Raw genomic sequence first — 23082 nt, forward strand, 5'->3', positions numbered from 1 at the left:
TTCACTCTGAGATGGGAACAGAGTTTTATTAAGGGGGGTTTTATTATGGCTTTTATTATTTTCATGCCACATTTTTTACATTCTTGATCTCATATGTTGTTCAATAATGTCTGAAGATGAAATCTAGACTTTATCATCTAGAAATTTTGACCTAAACCCTTCACAAGACCTGATGTCAGTTTTTCTTCTTGTCTTTTGTAGCATAGGCCTATGTCTTTAAAATTATTTTGTCTACTTACATTTATATGCTTATTTGTGTTTGTAAATCAGCTAGTCATGATGTCAGAGGAACTGTGCTAATGGTGAATTAGTAAAAACACCTGTCACTTGCTGATAGACATATAGGATGCCTATTAATTTGTTGAAACAATAGAGCAACAAATTCGCTGATAAATATCAGGATTTGTTTACAGATATAACAGTGCATCTTGCAACAGATGAAGGATTGTAAAAATGAAATTTTTTTACCTACAGTATATGATTTGGTGTATTATTATGTGCTGATGGACAGGACCACACACACACACACACACACACACACTCGTACAGTCTCTCACCCACACCCAGAGAACGTGCCCAGCGTCCCAGTGCTGTTCCACAGCTGCTGCGAGTTGGCTTTGTGCCATGCTCCACCTCTCTCTCTCTCTCAGTCTCTCTCTCTCTCTCTCTCTCTCGGTCTTCTCTCACTAGCTTTCATGCTGCCTCCTGGTTGCCGTAGCAACTGATGGCACTGAGAGGAAAGAGGTCTGCAGCAGAGAACAACACTTGTGAGCACACACACACGCACAGAACACAAATATATGCCAACGCACAAACAAACAAACACACTTGTGCCATGCACCGCTCTCTCTCTCTCTCTCTCTCTCTCTCTCTCTCTCTCTCTCTCTCTCTCTCTGTCTCTCACTCACACACACCTACAACACCTCTTGAATACATTAATATGCTCACAAATGTGAATTGTGTACTGTGAAGTTCAATCTCTAACTGACTGATGCAATACTGTTACATGTGAAGGTCCATAATCTGTATATATGTTGATATATTGATGTTACATCTAAATCTGGACTAACAGTTACATTCAAACAATGAATCCAGATGTTAACATTTCATTCCACAAGCCCAATTAAAAGAGTGTTTCAGAAGCAGAACGCAGGTATGTCCCGGTACTGAGCTGATTGACAGGGGACTGAGGCGCTGTCGTTTTTGGATTCTTTCATAAGTATAGCATAATGAAAAAAATAATAATTTGTAACAGTGTCAATGTTATTTGTTCACTGACCTCCCACAATAGTTGAGGACTGGACAGCATCTATTGGGACCCTCACGGTCATTTCCTCAACACAACTCCCTACCTCTCTAGGAGAAGCAAATCCTTTAGGAATCTGAATTAAACTTAAATCTGCTGGTTAAACAGTGACTGATTAAACTCAACCAGGATTAATAAAACAGGGGAGGGGGGAATAATTTTTTTTTTTTAAGTTCAGCATAGCACTTCTAATACCAAACTAAAATGGTATTTAATTTCAGATGTTTGAGAAGGAATCAAAAATCATAATAGAAGATAATAGAATAAATCATGGTCTTAAGTTACACTTAAGATTTGCCAATAAACGCACATATTACAGTAAGTATTTAAAGGAATCGTTCACCCAAATATTCTCATCATGTTTGTACTGTATTATTTTGTTTTCTATACACCACAAGAGAAAATATTTTGAAGAATGTTGAAGACAGTTTTAGTTACCATTGACTTCCATTTTATAGACAAAATAAACCCACCACATATTTCTTCATATTTCATAGAAGAAAGTCACAGTTTTGGAAAGACATGTGGGTGAATAATTTATGACAGAATTGGTTAATTTTAAGGCGTCCTTATTACACTGTAATTATACATTTAAGTACTGAGAAATATTAAGTAGGGTTGGGATTAGGGTTTGTTGCATGTAATTATGCATAATTTATAGTTAGTAACTACATGTAACGTGCAGAAATTACACTGTAAAAAGTGTTACCCAGAATTTTTATTTTTGTGCGAACTATCCGTTGAAGACTATAAATGTAATGGGAAGCATCATTCAACATTTATGTTGTGATTTTTTTCAGAGGTTCCCACAAAATGCCATCCATTCATTAGCATGGAGTGACATGAGATTTGATGGGAAAGGTTTTCTCTGTGCCGGGATGCTGTAGACACAGGATAGCCACCGTGGTCACTTGAAGAAGTCTCAGAGTGCTCCTTAATGCTGTCTCTAATATATCACATATGGTCTCTGGATTAAGCGGAAGACAGACAGGAACACACATAAAACGGAGGGCCAGAACACTGGCTGCACTCCACAATGACACTTTTAGGGGGCTGGAACCCTTAATTAAAGCACAGACGTGAAAAGGGGCCGCAGACAGAGAGCAGAGTAGAAGAAAAGCAAATGAGATGGAGTCCTCCAGACTGTCTGGGAAAGAGTGTGGGAGCGTGTTGCCCCTTGTGCATGTGTGCACGTGTTTATGGAGTGTGTGTGTGTGGGGTGGGGTGGGGTGTGTCGGTCGGGGGTTGACTTATTTCATATCAAATTGTGTGATGAGCAGACAAACACTTTACTTGAAACTCAACTTACTCATATCCAATTTAGTTCCGATATTTCAGACAAACCTGTCACCATGAGGATGTAGCAGGGCACCGTGCAGAAACACCAGTTTTCTGTCTGAGAAGCATAAAGAGAAGGGGTGAAAGGTCAAACAAGCACACTAAGATGGGTGGCTTTCTCATGCTAATTTCCATACCCATGCACCCCCATCTCTGTCTGATGCAGAGTTTTGGGGCTCCCTGATGGCACTGGGTAACATCCTCCATGAGCATCCTGGGAAGTGGGTGGTGACTGACGGTATGTGTCAAGGATGGATAAAAAGTGAAATATCGCTTAGCCTTCTGGAGAGAGTAATGATGGCAGGCCGAGACTTTACAGACTATGTGAAAAGAGGGACGTCTAGACACGAATGAAAGATTTTTGAGGCCATTTTCAATGAGACCGGATTGTTTCTTTCAAACAAGTCATGCTATCGAATCACATTAAGGCTGTAAACTCCTGCATATAGATTTCAGATTTTTTCCATGTACATTAGGTTAAAGTAACGTCAGTATAAGAGAATGGAGAGAACTTTTTTGTACTGTCTGACCATTTGAGGGAAAAGATGGAAGGTTACTTTAGTCCATGCCATCTTTAAGCATCAAGATGCATCAAAAATTTCTCTCTAAAGAATTTAAACACACAATCAGCAAAAAGGGTAATGACAAAAATCTATTTCTAATGAAAGCACCTAATAGATAATAATGATGGTTTTTCCTGTCTGGAGTATATAATAATGGAAAATGCTTTTCGTAAAACATAAAAAAAGTGTTAACGCACACACACACACACACACACACACACACACACACACACATACAGACTTTTGGTTTTAGGGATTTGTGAAGACTTGTTAATAGACATAATGATTTTTATGCTGTACAAACATTACGTTCCGCTTAACCTAACCCTTACAGAAAAAATTCAGTGTGATCTAAACCTGACAAAACCTCCTTTTGGGGATGTTTACATTTAGAAATAAAGATATATATATATAAATGTGTGACCCTGGATCACAAAACCAGTCACAAGTCGCAAGGGTATATTTGTGGCAATAGCCACAATACATTGTATGGGTCAAAAATTACTGATTTTTCATTTAGCTATGACAAAAATCAGGATATTAAATAAAGATCATGTTCCAAGAAGATATTTTGCAAATTTCCTACCATAAATACATATAAAAAATATTTGTGTGAGTGAATGCAGCACATTGCAGCACAATTTTTTCAATGTTTCGAGTTTTTTGCAGCCTCAGAACCCAGACTCTCAAATAGTTATTGGCCAAATATTGTCCTATCCAAACCATATACATCAATTAAAAGCTTATTTATTCAGCTTTCAGATTTATAAATCTCAATATCTCAACAAAAAAAAAAAAAAATTTGACCCGTGTGACTGGTTTTGACTGGTGTGTGAAAATTTGATGATTTGGAGCCCACTTCTAGAAAAAAAAAAGAAATAAATCCATAGCCTAAACTTCCAGCCAATAAAAAGAACCCGTTTGGAAACTTAAACCTCACCCTTCCCCAATTCCCTCACATTTGTATTCCCACTTTGTCGTTTTCTAAAGTAGGCTAGACAGCTAAAACACACACAGACTATATAGCCTATCTAATTTTAATAACGAGCTTAATTACAGCTGTTAAACGTGTAGTTGGGATACATTCAAAGAAACAGTTCACATAACTTCACGATCAACGAAGGGTTCAGACGCTGTCATTGACGTGACAATCCGTGAAATTGTAATGAAGCGAATCCGCGCGCAGCCGCAGGGTGTGTCTGGGAAATCACAAAGCCTGACTGGTTTCTCTCTGTAGCAACCGTGATAGCAACGCGCGGAGACGAACGGGTTAATACCACCAACTTGGCGGCAATAACAGTGAGTGATCAGAACAGACACTGATCGGTTTGCCTCCATCACTGAATTGCGACCTCAAAACTCTTAAATTTTGACCACCACCTAACACAGATCATAAATATTCTACAAGCCAATTAGAATTATAAATAAACCAATAATTGCGTGAAAGCAACGCAAACACTTTATATACACTGTTTTTTATATACTGTTGCATCAGCCCATTCTCAGTGCATTTGTCTATTTCTAAGCTAGCCTACTTTGTAGGCCTGCTGTATATGCTGTAATAATAAATTGTGCTTTGTTGTGCATCGTTAAATGGGTGTGCATTTGTTTGATGTTAAAAATACAGAGCAAATAGGCCAACCATAGTATAATAATAATTAATAAATAATAAATAGGATAATAATAAGTAATAAGCACTCTTATTCAGGGAAGGATTAGAAGCAATATAGGCTATGTAGGCCTAATGCTAATAATTAAACTAAATAGCCTTAAATATAAATATAAAATAGATGGGCCTAGCCTATATAAAAACATGAATACATTATAAAACGTATTTTATGTAAATAGCTTATTTTTATATTAAATAGAAATAAAACACTGAGAAGCTCTTAAAATAGCCTACAGCGCAACCCAATCAACCCAATTAAACCACTTCCTTTTTTTTTTTTTTTTTTTTTTTTGTCAGAACTTTTTTTTTTCGTTCTTTTGATTTTATAAACAATTGCGAGGCCATACGGTTCCCGGTGTGGAACTTCATCATGCCTGTATTGGGAGAGAGGCGCCCTCATTAGTGCGCACGCATCTTAATTTTTATCCACCGAGGAATTATGTGACGTCAGCCTCAATTAACAACACACAGGGTCAACGGGATTAAAACACAGGCTACCAGTTCTCACAGTTTCCCTCGCATCAAAGTAAAGCGCCTTTTGTTTACTGCGCCTCTGCGCATTCTATACACGGCAGGACCCAATTAAAAACCGGAAAATAGTAAATGAAGGCAATGAGATCATTCACGGACCCGCTGATATTCGTTCCAGCCAATCAGAGTGAGGCAAATAAACCCAGTGATTTTCTAAACGCAAATAAGGTTTGTGATTGGGAGGGGAGATGCAGATTCATTTCCGAGTGACTGAAACGTAAAAATCAATTTAAAGGCATATTTTCGTTATAATATTCGTTGCAGTTGGATGGCCTTTGCAGGCTTACATGGCAGATAAATAATTATTTGTGAATGTGGTTCATTTAGGCCTTAACCGAGGAGCTGCAAATGTGCAAACGTGTTAAAAATAAAGGCTATGATCACACAGCAATAGTGTAGGCTATTTGATAATTTTCTTCAAATATTAAAATTAATTATTGATTGATTATTTTCGTTTGAATGCAAACTGTATTAACCAGTTGGCACCTATCAGTATCCTTTTAGGTTTCTAAAATGTCGTGAAATAGACCAAGTTGCTTAATTTTTAACGAGAAATCGAATTAGGATGAAGGCAAATATTGTTATAGCCAAGAAAATGCCACTAAAACAGAAAGTTTTTGTAGCCTACAATAATATTCTTTTGCATCAAAAGCTGAATAGGCTACATAAAAGGAAAATCTTACATGCAGTTATGATGCATGAAGGTCACTTAAATTCATACAGAAGTTTGTGCATTGATAATTTTATAAAAGAGACCCATTTATTCAGAACAAACATTAGATCGCTTTAATTTCATATTAGTTAATTTTACACGAATAGGAAAACATCTTAAAAGGCCTAAATTTAGGAAGACATACTGTAAAATGCAGGCAAATTGAGGATATTATAGGCTACTGTAGCCTAACTCTGACCTGAAAACTACATAGTCTAATCTACACATTCTTAAAAATTAACAGCACAAATAATTGTTCTTAATTACAGCTTGATGTCATAGGATACTTAGGCTAGCAGACAACCAGGTTTTTTAAATTGTCGCGCTAGTAGAAAACCACCTGTGGTCTATACTGTAGGATACGGATACTTTGTTAAAGAACCAATGAGCAGCTCTAAAGACCTTTAGACCTGCAACAGAACCTTTGAATGCCCAAAGATCCACATGTAGCAAAAAATCAATAGTGCTTCAATTTAAGAACCTAAATGTCTGTAGCGTTATATTGCGTCAAAGCCAGGCCTGGAGCAAGAGGAACATTTGCCAGAGAAGTGAAGATGGCTATGATACACAACACTTAAGCGTGGGCTCGCCAATACATTTTTTTTCCGGGGTTCGTGTCAACCGAAGGGTGGCTAATGAGAGACGACAAGCGACTGAAGAAGGGACGAGAGGTAATTGGCATGGAGTCGTGGGAAACCATAAACAAACAGCTGCCAATGGTATTTTGTTTTTCTCATCCCTTGTAGTGAAAAGAATCAGAAGCGGTGCTGCTCACTGGCAGCTGGGAGCGGAGAGCGCACGAGAGGCCCAAATAACAAGCTTAGCAATTAGATAGTGCCACTAGCATTACACACCACAGGATCATGAACACTCACGATTAAATATTCACTGTTTCCGACTGGTCACTCACAGAGAAAACTCGTCATAACTCCATCACAACCGCTGTTCGTGAAAAGTATAGCTACCTTAGCTGGCAGACACCATAATACAAAATAAATGTCGCCAATGAAAACGACGCTGTGAGAGAGATTTGTACGTTTGTAGGCTATAATATATTTCATTTTGTAGACTACTGTTCTTGGATTTCATTTTAGTGGCACTTTATTTTTGCAGCCACTTCAGAATTCATTCTTCTGTGAGAATTTATTTCGAAAATCTGGGAACTCATAAAATTAAGTAAATGAAGATGAAAACAAAGATGTGAGGCTAATTATGAAAACATTAATTATGACATAATCCTTTCAGGAAGAAAGGCTTCATAAACTAGAACTGTTCTGAAAAAAACGTAAAGATTTGGATTGTTTATTTTTAATTATATGGTAAACAGGGGATGCATTTTAATTAGAGAAAATAAAAACCTTAATCTGAATTGCTAGTCCATTAAAGCATTTATTTTCTCTAGGAAAAGCCTCGGAATCTTTTAATATTTTTTTTTAAATTTTTTCTGTAGCATATAGATTTATTGTGTGTGATCGTTATCAAATTATGGTAATGTTAGTTTCAGCAGGGAAGTTTATATAGCTGATTCACATGAATGGCTTTAGGGCAGCGGTGAATGAACTGATGAATGTTGGTTTAACCTCACAGTGGGATGGACATATCCTTAATAAGTCATAAGGTGGATGTTAAACATAAGGAGGTGTCCCTAGGGTGTTCCCTCGGGGCATATCCCTCCCTTAGCACGCCCCACCATCCTTGTGACCTGCTTGTCCTTGTCTAACAGGGTCAAGCCTCCAATTAGCCGGAGGTCAGAGGTCAGGGACCGGGTCCTCTCCTCTAACATATGGCTCTAAAAGCTGATGGCCTACTCTTCAACAACAGGTCAGTGTCAGCCGTGCAATGTTATGTGAGGAGCTCGTTTTAGCAATATTAAGTCGAAAACCCAAATCTGATGATGTTCAATTGATCCACTGACTGCACTTTTCAAGCTTAAGGAATGGATTTTTCTCTTTTATTTTCCTGGATTTATTAGCTTGTATGTTTGAATACATTTTTTATATATATATGATTATTGTTGATAAATCTTAAAAATATGATCCAGAGTTGCCATTATGCCAGTAACAAGCATAGCTCGTTAGATTAAAATAAAAGACCCAGCAGTATTTCCCACAATTATTGCCTCTTTGCTGAGCAAGCGAAAGTCAGGGAAAATCTTTGTGCACATGCCTTTCAGAGAGAGAGATAAACGGTGTAAATTTAATTCAATTTAATTACCAAATCTTTTTTCAACTGCCCATTTGTGTTTTTCACATAATCGCCAATGCTTTCTGTCGTTTGCGATATATATCCTTGCGATTTGGGGTTTTAGAGGAAAATGTTAAAAGGGCACAATTGAACCAGCCATGCATGTTCTATGTATTCACTCGGCGTGGGCGTAATTCTCCTGAACACTTTTCCTTTGATTTCTTTCAGTTTTCACAGTGTCTCTCAGATGCCAATAATAGACTTGTCCATCAGCCTCTCCCTCCCTTGGAGTTAATTGGAGCTGCAGAGATTCAGACCAAGCACTGAAGTTTGATTCATCATTGGATCACTAGATTATTAGATTAATCCTCCCCAAGATTAATGCCCCACCTGGACCCCATCTACCCCCCTGCCAGGCTGTCCTGCCCCTTCAATGCCCCTAACGGCCCCTGGGCTCTTTGATAAGGCTGGTCTGTGTGTGCACGCTCATGGATGTGTGTGCACGCTCATGGCTAACCACCAGGGTTGTTTGTTTCCTGGAGTCTTTTGCAGGAATGCATCATGAAAATAAAGAGCCACAATTTCTGAGATACTGTACATCATTGCAGATTAACATGTCTTTTTGCTCTCTTTAAATTCAATTTATACTCAAAATAAACACTATCAGTTCAAAATAAAGACTGTGTAGAAATACAATGTGGCTCTCCGAATTTTATTATTATTTTTTTAATGAAAAAAAAAAGAATATTAACACTGCTGCTTGCTTGATTGGTCAAATAAAATGTGTCTTAGCAGAATTATTTTTACATATTTACATTGTTTTTGCCTTCAATAAATAATATTTGTTTTCATATTCATATTTTGCACTACTGCTTGAATGCATGTCAAAGAATATATTTTTATAAAAAAAAACACCACTAAATATTAACACTGCTGTTTGAATATGCCTAATATAATTCTTTTTTTTTTTTTTTTTTTTAAACCTGCAAACACTACATTTTAACACTAGTGTTTGAATGGACGGATAAATTACATTTATTTTTAATTTCATAATTTTACAATTTAATAACAAAAGACTAAATTATCAAAATAAAGTGACAGCAATATTTCAAACCAAACACTTCAAGGTCTAAATCCAGACTGATCGACACAAACCCAGTATCCGATGCTTCTGTCAGGGCAAGTGAGTTGCACATCCCTTCACAGCAGAGAGCAGTGTGGCACAAAGAGTCAGGCTAATGAGGCTTGAGTGGCACTGGCATATACAAAACGCTTGGCATCTATTGGCAAGCACATCCTTCTATCTCACTACTCGTCAGCCTTCTCAGCGCTCTCTCTCTCTTTCTCTCATCATCGCATTTGCTGGCTCTTTCCGCCAGGCCCATGGTTTCCTGGCAGCGATGCCCGTCTCTGTATGCCATCCTGGGAGGCGTCATATCCCCTCCAGAGAGCTGGCCCCTGCGGCTGATGGAGCCTTTCAGTCCAGAGAATGGGGGCATTGTAAGGAATTGTGGGTCATGGCCGGAGTAGGCGGCAGTTTGCTCATATACAGGCCCCTCACACACTCACACAGGGCGCTTAGAACTGAGAGCCAAAGATAGACATCCAACCTCTCAGCTTTAAAAATGTCTCCTCAGGAAGTAGCAGTGTGAGAAAGTGTGTGTGAGAGATGTGCATGGCAACACAAAAAGTATGCTCGCAAGTTTGTGTGTGTGTTTCTCAAAGCTAAAAAGAAACAATTTCACGGCATTGTGCGACAGTGTGGTTGCGTATGTGATTCGGTCCTGCATACATGCATACCATGGGCCTGGCGGAAAGAGACAGCATTGCATTCATGTCTATTAGAGAAAGCATTCTTGGAAGTGTGTTTCTTTTAAGAGGAACATTGGTTATACATGATATGCACATTTGATTTTTTTTTTGTCTGGATCTATTTATTCAAAAATATAAATTTTAAACTTTTGAATACTTATTTAATAATTCATGATAATTAATGTAGCTCAAACAGTATGCCTGGCAATTGCAATGCCATTGAGAAAGAAAAAAGAAAAGAAAAAGATTGCACCACATGACATGTTATGGCATTTTAGAGTCATTTAATTGAAACGTTTGTTGAAAATGATAAGCGTTTTCCAAAAAAATTTAAAAAAAACTTTGCTGAACTTGTTTTAAACAGATATTTTAAAGATTTACCATGAACACTGCCATTGACATGCATCTACAGGCCTATAAGAACAAAAAGTTATATATTGTTATATGGGGCAGTTATGGCCTAATAATTAGAGAGGCAGACTGGTTAACCGAAAGTTGTGGGTTTCATTCTCAATACAGTCAGGAAATGACCAAGGTGACCTTCAGGTGAACTCAAACTTGGATGGGTTAAATGCAGAGGACAAGTTCCAAGTATGGGTTACCATGCTTGACCTTCACATGTTCACATGTGTATATACCTATGAAAACAAAGCGTTCTCAAAGATGCTGGATGAAACAGCACAGCACCGTCATATTGGCTTATACTATATTTAAAACAGAGACCAAGGCAAGAGTATCCATCTTTAGATACAGACGGATAGTGTTTATAGCTGCTAAACAATGAAGCTCAGTCAGGTAGCCGGCCGCTCTCTCAAAGCTCACTCAGCTCCACCTAGTGGCTAGAAGAGGCCACACAATCCATCACTGCATTTTCACTAGTCTAGCCCGATTATAACACACACCAGCACCCTAGTTATACCACATTTTCTCAATGCATAGTGCTCATTTCCCCACCGCTGGCAACTCTGAGTGGCCGGAGGTGTTTTGGCACATGGTGTATCCTTCCACAAGCGTAGGAGGAGAAATAGTACCATTGTTTTTTTTTTCTTCTTCTACTGCTCATGCAGCCTATCCACGGACACCCTGCCTCATTAATATTCAGCCACCGGACTCCTTTCTCTCACCGTGCTGCACTAAGACAAAAGAGCATTGTGGAGACACCTCCTGTTTTAATTATTATGAGAAGGTGCGGAGGGGGTGTGAAGAGAGAGAAAAGCGAGAGGACAGACACAGCGAATGCTTTGATTTGTGTGCTAACGTGATTTGCTGGTGTGTAAGACATTCACTCTGTGACATTTTGTGTCTAAAGTGTGTTTTATGCCTATGTTTGTGTTTTTATTTGGGGTTGTTTTTTTATAAGGTGTTTTTTTAGGCTATGTTTTTGTGTAGCCCATGTGTCTATGTCTGTGTGATACAGCTGCAAGTCTGTTGTGGCTTGTTGCCATCATGCAAATTGGTATCTGATAAAACAGCATTGACTAAATTTGCTTAAGGGATGTAGAGGAAAGCAGTAAATAGGAGAGAATTAGTTCTTGTTGCAAAACCCACAGTCACAGCACTTCTTGGCTCTGCCTCCCCCCATACCCAAATGAATCATCCCCAAATGAATAAACCAAAATCTTCTGAACTTGAAATAGCGACTTCTTTATCTTTATTTATTTATTGTGGGAAAATGTGTTTGATGCCTGACACTGTACTGATAATCTACCATTCCATGAGACAATAGACATCACATGATAATGTTTTTTTTTTTAAATCTTATTGACTAATATTTGTTATTTCTTAGCCATTATTTGAATATTTAATCATTTTTGACTTAAATCTGCCTGAGATTTAAACCACTAGAAAATGTTTTAAAATAAGCTATTTAATTTAATACAAAAAGAAATATTTTAATTTAATATTTATATATATATACACAAACAGTTTCATTTATTTGCTAAAGGCAAATCAATTTATTTGCTAATGTTTCCTATTGTTGAGTAAAAGGTATTTCAAAAATCTATATCTAAGAGCAAGTAAATTATCCACTGTAAACAACTGAAAATTATGTCTCAATCATGTGTCAAGATTTACTGTCATGACCATGGCTATCCAAGTCTTCATTTAAGCCTGAAGTGACCCACTCCGTCAGCTTATCTAGATAGAGCCTCTCCACTGTCACGTCCTCATTCAACAGCACATCTCAATTTAGACTCTATGATGGCTTCACCCCACTTGACCCAAATTGACCTCTGACCTCAAGGTTCACGCCTCCCACAATGTCAAGCATGCGTGTGGATGTGGTTGGCCAAGGGGGGGGATCGCGAGGGGGTCGGTAAAGGGCTTTTGTCCCCTCTGTGTCCAGCCACCCTCTCTCCCTAAGGAAGCTGTCAGGGCTTTTATTGTGTTCCTTTGAATGTAATGGGCCCTGAGGGAGGGCTTGCAAGAGCAAAAATCCCTTAATCATCAAACAAATATGAGTTTAAAGTCAGTTTTGTGAGATTGAAGATATCCAGCTATTTTCAGTTGTGAATATATTTCTGCCCAGTTTTTGCTCATAATGATGAAAATCCCCACTGACCGTCTCCTAAGTTGGTATTTCTTTTCTCACGGCTTTGTTGTTAATTTTGTTCTTGTTCTGCTCTCCGCTTAATGAACCTCTTGAACTATGCTGCCCTTGGCGGAAGCAGGTGTGAGCTCCACTGTGCTCTTTCCCTTTCAGATCCAAACACCTTCACAAGCCTGTAAGCGAAAAACATGGGAACCTCACATAAGAAAAACATAAGCACCAATTTCTGCTGACAGGAAACTTCCTGACCTCAACGGGCTTTGTTAAAGCCCATAGTGTGTGATTTTAGCAGCCGTATTGTTCTGTAAACCATGCAATCAAAAAAACATGGAGCTCATCTCGTAACTGGAAAAACTCCTAAATTAGACTAAATTGATCTTATCTTTGATGAAATGTCAAATAAATATATCTATATTCATTTCATTTATATAATCCACTAGCTCTCTCTGTATTTTTTTTCTTGTTGTGCTGTTTGTGTGAGCACTGATCAGAGGGAGGCCTGCGGTTGAAAAGGACCGTGGCCCCTGAACACAGCCCGCCTGTAATCCTGTTAATGTGAGCTAAAGACAGGCACTCTCCCCATACAGAACGGCTTTCAGAGCACACACAGGACTTTCCCCTCGGCACATAGTCCCACTGACCCATTTAGAGACAGGAGAAAATGGATAAACTCTCAAATGACTTGGTTTCTGATTCAGGTGTTTCCTTGAAAGATAAATACCATAATAATAATTAATACAGAACAGTCCCCTAACATTTGCATTTGGTTCCCATTTTGGTTATTTTTTGGTATTATAGGTATTTGTTTTAACCTTATGGCCATAAAAACCCAATGAACGTAGGCTACAGAACGTTGGCTATTTTTTAGGTTTTGTTTTAAAAAAAGAAAGAAAACATAGCTAAACCAAAGCTTCCCTGAATAAAATTGTTAAATGTCCAATTAGCTGGGTGTCGCTATAGTTTTTAACAACTGCATACAAGCACAATTAATCAAAGACTATCACGTGGACTTGAACCTCCAGTAGTTTCAATTTGAAACCTTTAAATCTCGTTTTCAAACAAAACACAAACAAATCAAGTATGTAAATAGCATATTACGTGCAGTTAGTATTCTTCATTTTTGGTGATTATAAAGCGCAATTAAGCACTTCAGCCTCAGCGCCTATTCACATCCCAGCTGTCCACCTGTCTGAGGCCTGGGAAAAGACCTTGGCGCTGGTTCACGTCTCTGTAAAAGACGCTCTGCACGAATGAAAAGGGGCGTAGAGCTGCTCCTCGCACAGCCCGCGAGCTCCAGGCGCTCCTAATAACGTGCTATCAAAATAAGACCCCCACTTTCTCTTCTCCGTTTGATCCCAGAAAGTGAAACTGTGCTAATTACGCGACGGAGGCCATCTGGACTCTTCGTTAACCCTTTCCGCAGTGATTGTAGGCTATGGGCGCCATTAAGTATTCTCGATTTAAACGACGCTTTCACTTGGAATTAACGTGATTTGACGTCATTGTTTATCATTGAGCTGAATGTAAAATTAATGCCCGCGTGACTGCCAAAATCTCAGAAACATTGCTCGAAAAACATAGGCTACAGTGTAATTCTCTCCGACACACTCACACACCTTCGAGGGATAACAATTCATTTAAAACATGACTTTTAAACAATATACATCTTCGAACAATTTATTTAAATGTCATTCCTTACAGAATTTGTTGTTCAAACGCAATTATGCTGGGTAGAAATAATCCATGTAAAGAAAAATATTTTCCTTAAAACAGATAAACGTGTAACTAAAGACATTTAACATCTTAAGTCAATCCAAATTTGTGTTAAATATTTTCCCCCTTCAAATTTTAGCAAGTTTCTCATTAAAAAATCAGTGTCCCATATTCACAGCGTATGAAACAAGAACAGAAAACAATTATGTTATAGACATTGAAATATTCCAGCTTTTTATGATTCATTTATTTCAAATTCATTTCGGGGGAAATAAAAATTACAACAAACGAATACAAAACATTTCCCACAATCATCCCTTTTGCAGATTCTCCTTGTCTTTGAAAATATATTAAAAATAAAGAGAAAGCATAAAATGCATTTTACAGTAAGCTTTCTTATATAACAAATATTTCTAAGAACTAATCTTGCGAATAATCAGCTTGTCCTCTGTCTCTGCGCTGTGGAGCCATTCGCATCTCTGCACCACCATCTAGTGGTGTTATAAGGAATCACAGGCAGGTTGCCTCAGGAGTAACATACTGTACATTTTAAGTTGTACATTCTCACTGTTTCTCAGGTAAATTGGGATAATAATTTTATATAACAACATATGATAAAAAAGTCAGTAAAATAAATTGCACCAACAGAGAACATCACAGGTGGCAGCTTAACAAATGCAAACAGGTAAAAGCAGGTACTTTAGCTGCTGAGTTTTTCCACTTCGTTTGGTGTGGCCACTTCGTGAAGCTCACTGTGACCTTCCTCCTCCCCCGGCAGCTGAAACAAACATTTCGTTACAGCACAAAACAAGTCTTGTTTAAGATACTGTCTGCATATTGGACATCAGTTGTTCCACTCAATTTTTTTAGGGCTGTCAAACGATTAATCGCATCCAAAATAAAAGTTTGTATTTACATAGTACATGTGGGTGCACTGTGTATAATTATATATATATATATACACACACACACACACACACACACACATGCTTGTATATATTTAAGACACATTTTCATTTATATAATGTATATGGATTTATATATAATTTATATTATATATAAATATACATATTTTATATATAATTCATATTTTTTTCTTAAATATACATGCATGTGTGTGTATTTATATATACACAAAATAATTATACACAGTACACATACATATATTATGTAAACAAACTTTTATTTTGGATGGGATTAATCGTTTGACAGCCCTAGTTTTTTATGTCCCAATGACGACAGTCAGTCAAGGAATCTGTGTTTAAAACACACAATATAGCATATAAAAAATGATATCAGAAAGTCTTCACCTCCCAGTAGAGTCCATCCTCAAAGCAGTGAGTATCCGGAGGAGCACCGTAGATTGGCAGCTTCAAAATGAACCCTGAGTACACACACATATTTCTATTACACAATACTGCACACTCACGTATGCACAAGGAACAATACACAGCTAAAATTCTGGTTGATGAATTTTCATACAACTAACTGGGATTTAACGATTTAATTGTCTTTTTTAAGTTCACTTACAGTGTAACCGTGTCTACACCAGATGCGAGCGGTGCGACGAGATAAAAGCGAATAGAACCCATTATAATCAGTGACGATGTCTACTCTGGATGCGGCACAACACAATCTCCGACAGTAAACCTATGCCCCATTCCATTTCCCACATATTCAAAGCGCTTACACTACTTTTGGAATGAAGAACACATAGGGGCGTTGACAGCTGTTGTGTCCAGCGTAGACACTATGTGTAATTAGCTTCATACTCATATACTTCAAGAAGTTATTTATTTATACTTTGCAGTTTCATGCAAAAACTACTTTGTAACCAATCAATGCGTAGGGAGGGTTTGAAAAAAAAACATGTCTATGGATGCTGATTTTTATAAGGCAGTTGTCTGACTGGGAATTATTTTCACAGGTTTTTTATGTAATTTTGTGACCAAAGATTAGTTCTCTTCCGAGAGTACTCTTATGTTGTGTAAGCTAGCTTACACTACGGAAAAATACTGAATTCAAAAAAATGATTCTTTAATATTTCATACCTAGGCGAGGTGACTTGCGCACCGATTGGTTGCTCTGCGGCAAATGCTGCAACCAATCGGTGGATTGATCTGACCAAGCACGTCATGAGACAGTCTCACACGGTTAACGATTAGCTGCGGCTACATGCTAAACAAGCCAAAATATGGCATGCAACAGCACTTTCTGTTTTGATCAACTAATTTTTACTCCTCTCTGCACTTCACTGTTAAAAGACGTAAGTGTTAATAATTTGGAATACAGTCAGGAGCGACTTTCATAGATTTAAAAAAAAAATATATGCTGGAATATGTAGAAATTTAAGTTAAAAGAAGCAGGACTTTTTTATTTAATTACAATATGGTGGAATGTGCAGAAAATAGCTTTAAATGTTCAACAATTTTCTTCTAGTCTGAGACTGTTGCAATTAATTTATTTTTTGCTTGATGCAATGTGCATAAAGTGAAAATATTGAAACTAATAAAACAAGTTTAAAAAAAGAGAATGTTTCATTTGATTACATTTTAGATGATGGAATACGCAGAAAGAATAGAATTAGGCGGTGAGGTCTATTGCTTTAGCGTATTCAGGTCGTGCATCATGTTTTTGAAAAGTAACTTAGTAAAGTAACTAATTACTTTTGAAAATAAGTAATCAGTAAAGTAACTGGATTACTTTCTAGGAGAAGTAATCAGTAAACAGTAACTAATTACTATTTCCAAGTAACTTAACAAACACTGATAATGACCCATAAAGAATTTACTTCCAATTTTTTTTAATAATAAAACAAATGGAAGAGTTTTGGCAAGTCAACTGTAAGGTTACTTTCGCCAGCACAAGTTCGTATAACAATGACCTGCATCGAACTGCACGGTTCAGTAAAAACAGCCGGCAGACAAACATGCACTCACCACACTTCACAACTGTACACCCACCTGTAACTAGACCACCAAACAGAGCGATTCCCAGTGTGACGGCCAGGGAGATGGCCTGAAACCCTCCCTTAGTTTCAGGTTTCCATTGTCCAGTTTCAACATCACCGAAAACTATTTGCAGTCTGTGTAAGATTAGATACAGTGTCTGTTCTCAAAAAGAATGAGGTCTGCAATGTTTTCGGCAATGACACATGTATGCAACATATTGCAAAATATTTACCTTAAGTAAAATGTAATATAACAATACGTTATATATAAAGAATACAGCAATAATAATAATAAGCAAATTGCATATTGTTACTAAGCAATTAATCTTAAGACAATGTTAAGGATTAGTTCCCTTCAGAATTAAAAAGATGGCAGTAATGCAACTCAATGGATGCCAGCTGCCGTAAAAATCCAAAGAAGAAGAAGTACATAGAAGTAGTTTCATGCCAGAACTTTGAATAGATACTTTTTAACCACGAATGATCATCTTGCACGTACACGGCCTCACGCATTAACGTTGGAAAGGTCAGGCGGTAACCTGACGTATTATTTTATTAATTATCAGGATTTTTTATTCTGAAGTAAACTAATCCTTTAATTATCATTAATTGTCATTGAGACGATCACAAATCTTTACTTATGCAATTACACATCAACTACTGACTTACCCATTTCCATATATTTCTGGGGATGCCAGGGCAGCAGTGACAGCACCCACCACAGCTCCCAGAATCCCTGGCATTCCATGCAGGTTATGAATGCCACAAGTGTCCTGAATCTTCAGTTTCGACTCCAAAACCGGCTAAAAGAGCATAATATAGCAACCAATGAGATACTGAGGTTTGGTGTAGGTGTTTACAGTTGTGTGTCAGAGACGTGTGTGCTACTAACCGTGAGGTATTTGTATCCCAGGACTGAAATTGTTCCAGCAAGGAATCCTACGATCATAGAGCCAAATGGAGTCAGCATCATCTCTCCGGCTGTTCCCACAGCAACACCACCAGCCAGTGCGGCATTCTGAATGTGCACCTGAAAAAGACAGAGGCTTGTGTGAGAGTTTGTAATCTTGAAGTTTGTAATGTAATATCAAAGATGACCAAAAGGGGATGCTCACCATGTCCAATTTGCCTTCTGGGTTGACGAGGGCTGAGAAAGCGAATGTAGACAGTGTGCAGGCGGCCAGAGAGTAGTAAGTGTTCATGGCGGTTCTGTGCTGGGGGTCCCCGTGGTGTGTAATGGCTGAGTTGAAGCTGGGCCAGAACATCCACAGATAGATGGTACCTGAGCAGAACCAAAGCTTTAATGGCTCAAAGAGCCCTGAATGACCACAGGCCAGAATTTTGTAGGTGTGTAACCTTTTCAAGTGACTCACCGATCATGGCAAAGAGGTCAGAGTGGTAGACAGACGAGTTTCTGTGTTGGCTTTTGTTCAGGTTTGGTCTGTACAGGACGCGGGTCACCATTAAGCCGAAGTATGCACCAAATGTATGAATGGTCATGGATCCTCCAGCGTCATTGGCCTATAGAATACCATTGACATTTAAATTGATAACACATAAATAATGATAACACATCATACATGTAAGAATATAGATATGTATTGGGGTGTAACTGTTCTCAAAATTCATGGTTCGGTTCGATATGACACACTTGTGTCATGGTTCGGTACGTTTTCGATACAGCAAAAAGAAGAAAAAAAAGGCAGAGAAATTTCCTTGATTTAATTTTTTTAATTATATTTTTTATTAAAACTAACATCATAAAAAATGTTTTTTTTTTTACTTTGAGCAATGATGGAGCTATTCTTTACTTTTCTTAGGACCATATAAACAAAACAGTTCCTTGGACAAAATGAAATGTAATACTGTAGTAATATTATAAAAAAAAGGTTAATTTTAGTTCAGATTAAGACTTGAGGGCAGTAATTGCGTGCTATTCCTGCCAAACTTCCATGGTTACAGTTAGCAGTGTTACTACAGTAAATCCATGGTGAAAGTTGCTGATCTGTGATAGTTCATTCATGGCACTATGTTTCTTCCTGGTGTCCACGTCAGCGCTGTTTGATCCGTTAATAACAGAGAAATGTGAATGTTTCTCACTAGATCTCGCAATTATTTTTCTTTACTGGATTTTGCTGTGTAGTAACAGTGCCGCTTACATTACATTTGCCATTTGATGTTAGGAAGTGTTGTGTTGCGCCAGCGTTCCTTACATTATGAGCGCACTTACATTTGAAATAACTACATTTTGGATGGCAGGAAAAATGGTCCAACTAACCGAAAGCCTCATTCCGAACGGTTCAATACGAATATGTGTATTGTTACACCACTAATATGTATATATCATAATTCAGTTTATGAAAATTAGGTATTTTTGTGAATATTAATTTTTTATGTAAAGTAGATATAAATGTGAAGTCCTAGTAAAACAGTTTTGTTTTAAGGTCTAAGGTAGAGCTACTAATGATGCACTGGTCTTACTACCAGATGCACATTGGAATCTTGACAGTAGTCTTATGGATTTGTTTTATTAAGCATGTGTCAAACATTAGAGAAGCACAATAATTTGGTACCATATTAGTTATCGATATCAGGTTAAGCTTGTTCATTTTCTCTTTTTTTTATCTTTATTAACTTCAAATGTAATCTTTATCAGTTCTCAAAATACTACACTGTGTATGTCTAAATGCATTTAAAACAATTTACTTTGTTTTCTTATCTAATTTAAACAAATCCATATAGAATTTTAATATCGGCATTTATCAGTTATCAGCAATAAAATTAAATTAATTATTATCAGCCAGAATTTTTATAACACTGCATCCCAATAAAACATGTGCCCAGTGTTTGGAAAATTAACGTTATTCATGTTAAAATTACAATTTTATAACAATTAACAAATTACCATTTTTGTACTCACCCCGAGGATAGAAAGCAGGATGTACTCATTGACAGCAAACAGTGTCACCTCAAAAATGGCCATAACTAGTAGCTGCACAGGACTGGTCTTCCCCAAAACGGCGCCAAAAGAGATCAGCACAGCGCCAGTGCAGAAGTCTGCATTTATCATGCTGCAGAAGAAACATATTCACTTTGAGAAAATATAAATATAAATGTGCAAGTGCCTGTGTGTTAGAGGCTCCAAAGTCTAGTCAGCTGCCAAACTACCACATCCACTCAGTGGCGCTGTGTTCTGCTGTAATCCAATATACATGAGGCCAGAGCAGCAAATGTGCACTCAAAACATGAAGGATAAGAAACCTGGAAGCTTAAAGACATGTTATCTGTCATCTTTCTGTGCATCACCCCTCTATCGAGATAAAGTGATTAGACTATTGTTGCAAATCTCTCATCTTTACTGACAAACAGATCTTTGTGAGCTTGCTGCCGCTGACATCAGTGTGATGAACCTCCTACAGTAAAATGTAGTTTAAGGTTTTACCTTTCCACACCAACGTGGATCTTGCCGTGGTGTATGCCGTGGAAAAAGCCCTGCATAAGTGTGGCCCACTGTAGGGAAAAGGCTGCGATGAGGAAGTTAAATCCGACACTACTGAATCCATATCTCTGCAGAAATGTCATCAGGAATCCGAAGCCCACAAAGATCATCACATGAACGTCCTGGAAACCTACAACACACAGTCAGATAGCTGTTTCTCCATTCTTCTCCCTCACATTCTCATAGTTTTACATTTTAATAGAATTCTCATAGACTGGAATCACTGATATGTTTTTCATAACATGGGTACTTGGCAGCACTAATACAGGGCCAATTTTACACTATGGGTATGCTGAACTCAACATTAACCCCTGTGTTCTTTTCTGTGTAGAGCCATTCATTCACCCATTTCACTTCTTTTGACACAATTACACTGTTGCCAAGCAACTGGCCATTGACCTGGGCACCAATGAGGATGGCACGGCCCCTGTAGGCAAACTGTCCCACATATCTCTCACAATCACTCCCCTTTGGCAGCCCATAAATTAGTCTGAGCTCTATGTGTAAGCTGAGTTTGCTGCAAGACAAACAAGTATTATAATGGATAGTTCACCCAAAAATGATACTTGTGTCTTTCCAAACCTGTATGACTTATTTGTTTTGTAAAACACAAAGGAGACATTTTTAATATAATTTGGCTATACAATAAACTTTCACTGTATGAACTTCTTCAAAATCTTTTTTTGTATTCCACATAGAAAAAAAAGGCTTACGGGTTTGGAAATAAGAACTGGCTTGATCCAATAACTGAAACAATTTATTTGCCTCCTCACAAAGCAAACAAATGAAACAATGATCTACATATACCTCTCAAATTATAAAACATTATAATTTATTTTATTTAAACACACAATAAATAAAGATTTGATCTACACCCTTGAATGGAGTTGTTTCTCATGTGACACCTGTTGTGTAGTTATGTGCCACTCCCGTGGTTCTGTCGTTTCAAACTAACTCAATATATAAAGATGAAGAACAGTCACAAAATACTGTTCCGATAAGAAGTCTTTCAGAACACAACAAAATCACTTTCTTTCTTTATCCTAAGTATTCTGTTAAAATTGATAAATGAAGTCTGTATGTCATGATTTATGGAACTCATTATGCAACTCATATAATTCACATGCAGGTGTCTCCTGGGCTTGAAGCAGAGACACAACATGCAATACAATAAATGTAATTAAGTGGTTCACACAAGTCTGGCGCTGAGGGCAAGTTTAGTACAAATCGCAGAAATTAAAGGACGAGACTTGGGTTTAGTAAAGTGAGGTGGATGAAAAATCCGACTACAGTTGAAACTTGACGACAATTGCACAAAGCCAAGCACAAAACAAAATCAAGCTTTTAAAGAGATCAAATTCTTAACTTAAAACCAGTCAGACTGCTCAAAAACAAGTAACACAGTTTAGGTCAATGTCTGTCGGTAGGTCACCCAATCAAACACATTCCTGAGGTATCAAGTTAAAAGGCACCATATCTGTGTTTCTGCTGGCGAACTTAATAGATTTATTGATCTACTTTTTTTTTAAATTATTATCTAATTGCATGATCATTACAGATCCACAAATATCTTCTCAACAATAAATCCAGCCCAACTAGTCTTCTACACACCATTCTATATGTCACTTACTAGGATAACGATAGTAGAACTCATTTTCATAATCGTTTTGAGTAGAAGTTCTGTTTTTATTCCACAGCTTGGGATGAGTGTCATGGTCATACTCCACCAGTGCTCCAAAGAGGATGATGAGGATGACCTCCAAGATGATGCACAACAGTGGTAGCCGTAACCTCATGTTCGTTGAAGAACTAGCCATGGTGCTTCCCTTTTGCCAGTATCCTTTGCTCACTGCACTCTCTATCCCTTTCTCTCTTTCTGGAGCAGGGCACAGGCTCTGATGAGTCTGGAGGCAGAGTGGAAGAGAATATCAGGGGACACAAGTCTTTTTACTGTTAGTTTGGTCACTTCATCAGCTAGTTAACGCCCACCTGCATCAGGCTGCTGATTTGAAGCAGTTCTGGGCTCCTCCCTAACCCTTTTTTTGCTCATGAGGTGTGCAAGGAGTATTTCTTGGGCTACTGAGAATATTTAAGTCAAATGTGAACAATGCTATCGCAACTGAGCGATTTTTAACTGGCATACAGAAAGGTGAAAAAAGACATTTCTGGGTTTTTGTCTGAAGCATGAAACAAGAAGGGTAAATGGCTCCAGTGTTTTGAGGCCGAAAACGGTCACAGTTCTGTTAATATTGCT

General features: G+C 37.7%; 1 protein-coding gene and 1 long non-coding RNA gene across 2 annotated transcripts; one reads left to right on the plus strand and one right to left on the minus strand.

Annotated features, from left to right (window-relative positions):
• Nucleotides 1-6502: 6502 nt before the first annotated feature.
• On the plus strand, nucleotides 6503-8964 carry LOC120484498 (uncharacterized). The gene is made up of 3 exons (XR_005623762.2): nucleotides 6503-6790; nucleotides 7843-7940; nucleotides 8532-8964. It is a non-coding gene; the product is annotated as an uncharacterized LOC120484498 (long non-coding RNA).
• A 5640-nt stretch (nucleotides 8965-14604) lies between these two features.
• rhbg (Rh family B glycoprotein) lies at nucleotides 14605-22791 on the minus strand. The gene is made up of 10 exons (XM_039679683.2): nucleotides 22459-22791; nucleotides 20772-20958; nucleotides 20250-20400; nucleotides 18703-18850; nucleotides 18445-18611; nucleotides 18222-18359; nucleotides 17999-18132; nucleotides 17343-17464; nucleotides 15690-15763; nucleotides 14605-15157 (listed from the first exon to the last, which is right to left on the minus strand). Exons 1-10 carry the CDS (start codon nucleotides 22643-22645, stop codon nucleotides 15080-15082), a joined length of 1386 nt encoding a protein of 461 aa, XP_039535617.2. The 5' UTR covers nucleotides 22646-22791; the 3' UTR covers nucleotides 14605-15079.
• Nucleotides 22792-23082: the final 291 nt, after the last annotated feature.

This window comes from Pimephales promelas, chromosome 12 (genome assembly GCF_988280905.1).
Source record: "Pimephales promelas chromosome 12, fPimPro1.hap1.1, whole genome shotgun sequence".
Classification (NCBI taxonomy): Eukaryota; Metazoa; Chordata; class Actinopteri; order Cypriniformes; family Leuciscidae; genus Pimephales; species Pimephales promelas.

What these genes read in the sequence shown, in the direction of transcription:
- rhbg (XM_039679683.2), bottom strand. Translation starts at nt 22,645, where the DNA reads ATGGCTAGTTCTTCAACGAACATGAGGTTACGGCTACCACTGTTGTGC. An exon ending in GTTCTACTATCGTTATCCTA is followed by an intron (nt 20,959 to 22,458) that starts GTAAGTGACATA and finishes TGTGTGTTGTAG; the next exon opens with GTTTCCAGGACGTTCATGTG. An exon ending in GTTTGGTGGTCTAGTTACAG is followed by an intron (nt 15,764 to 17,342) that starts GTGGGTGTACAG and finishes GTGTGTACTCAG; the next exon opens with GGTTCATTTTGAAGCTGCCA.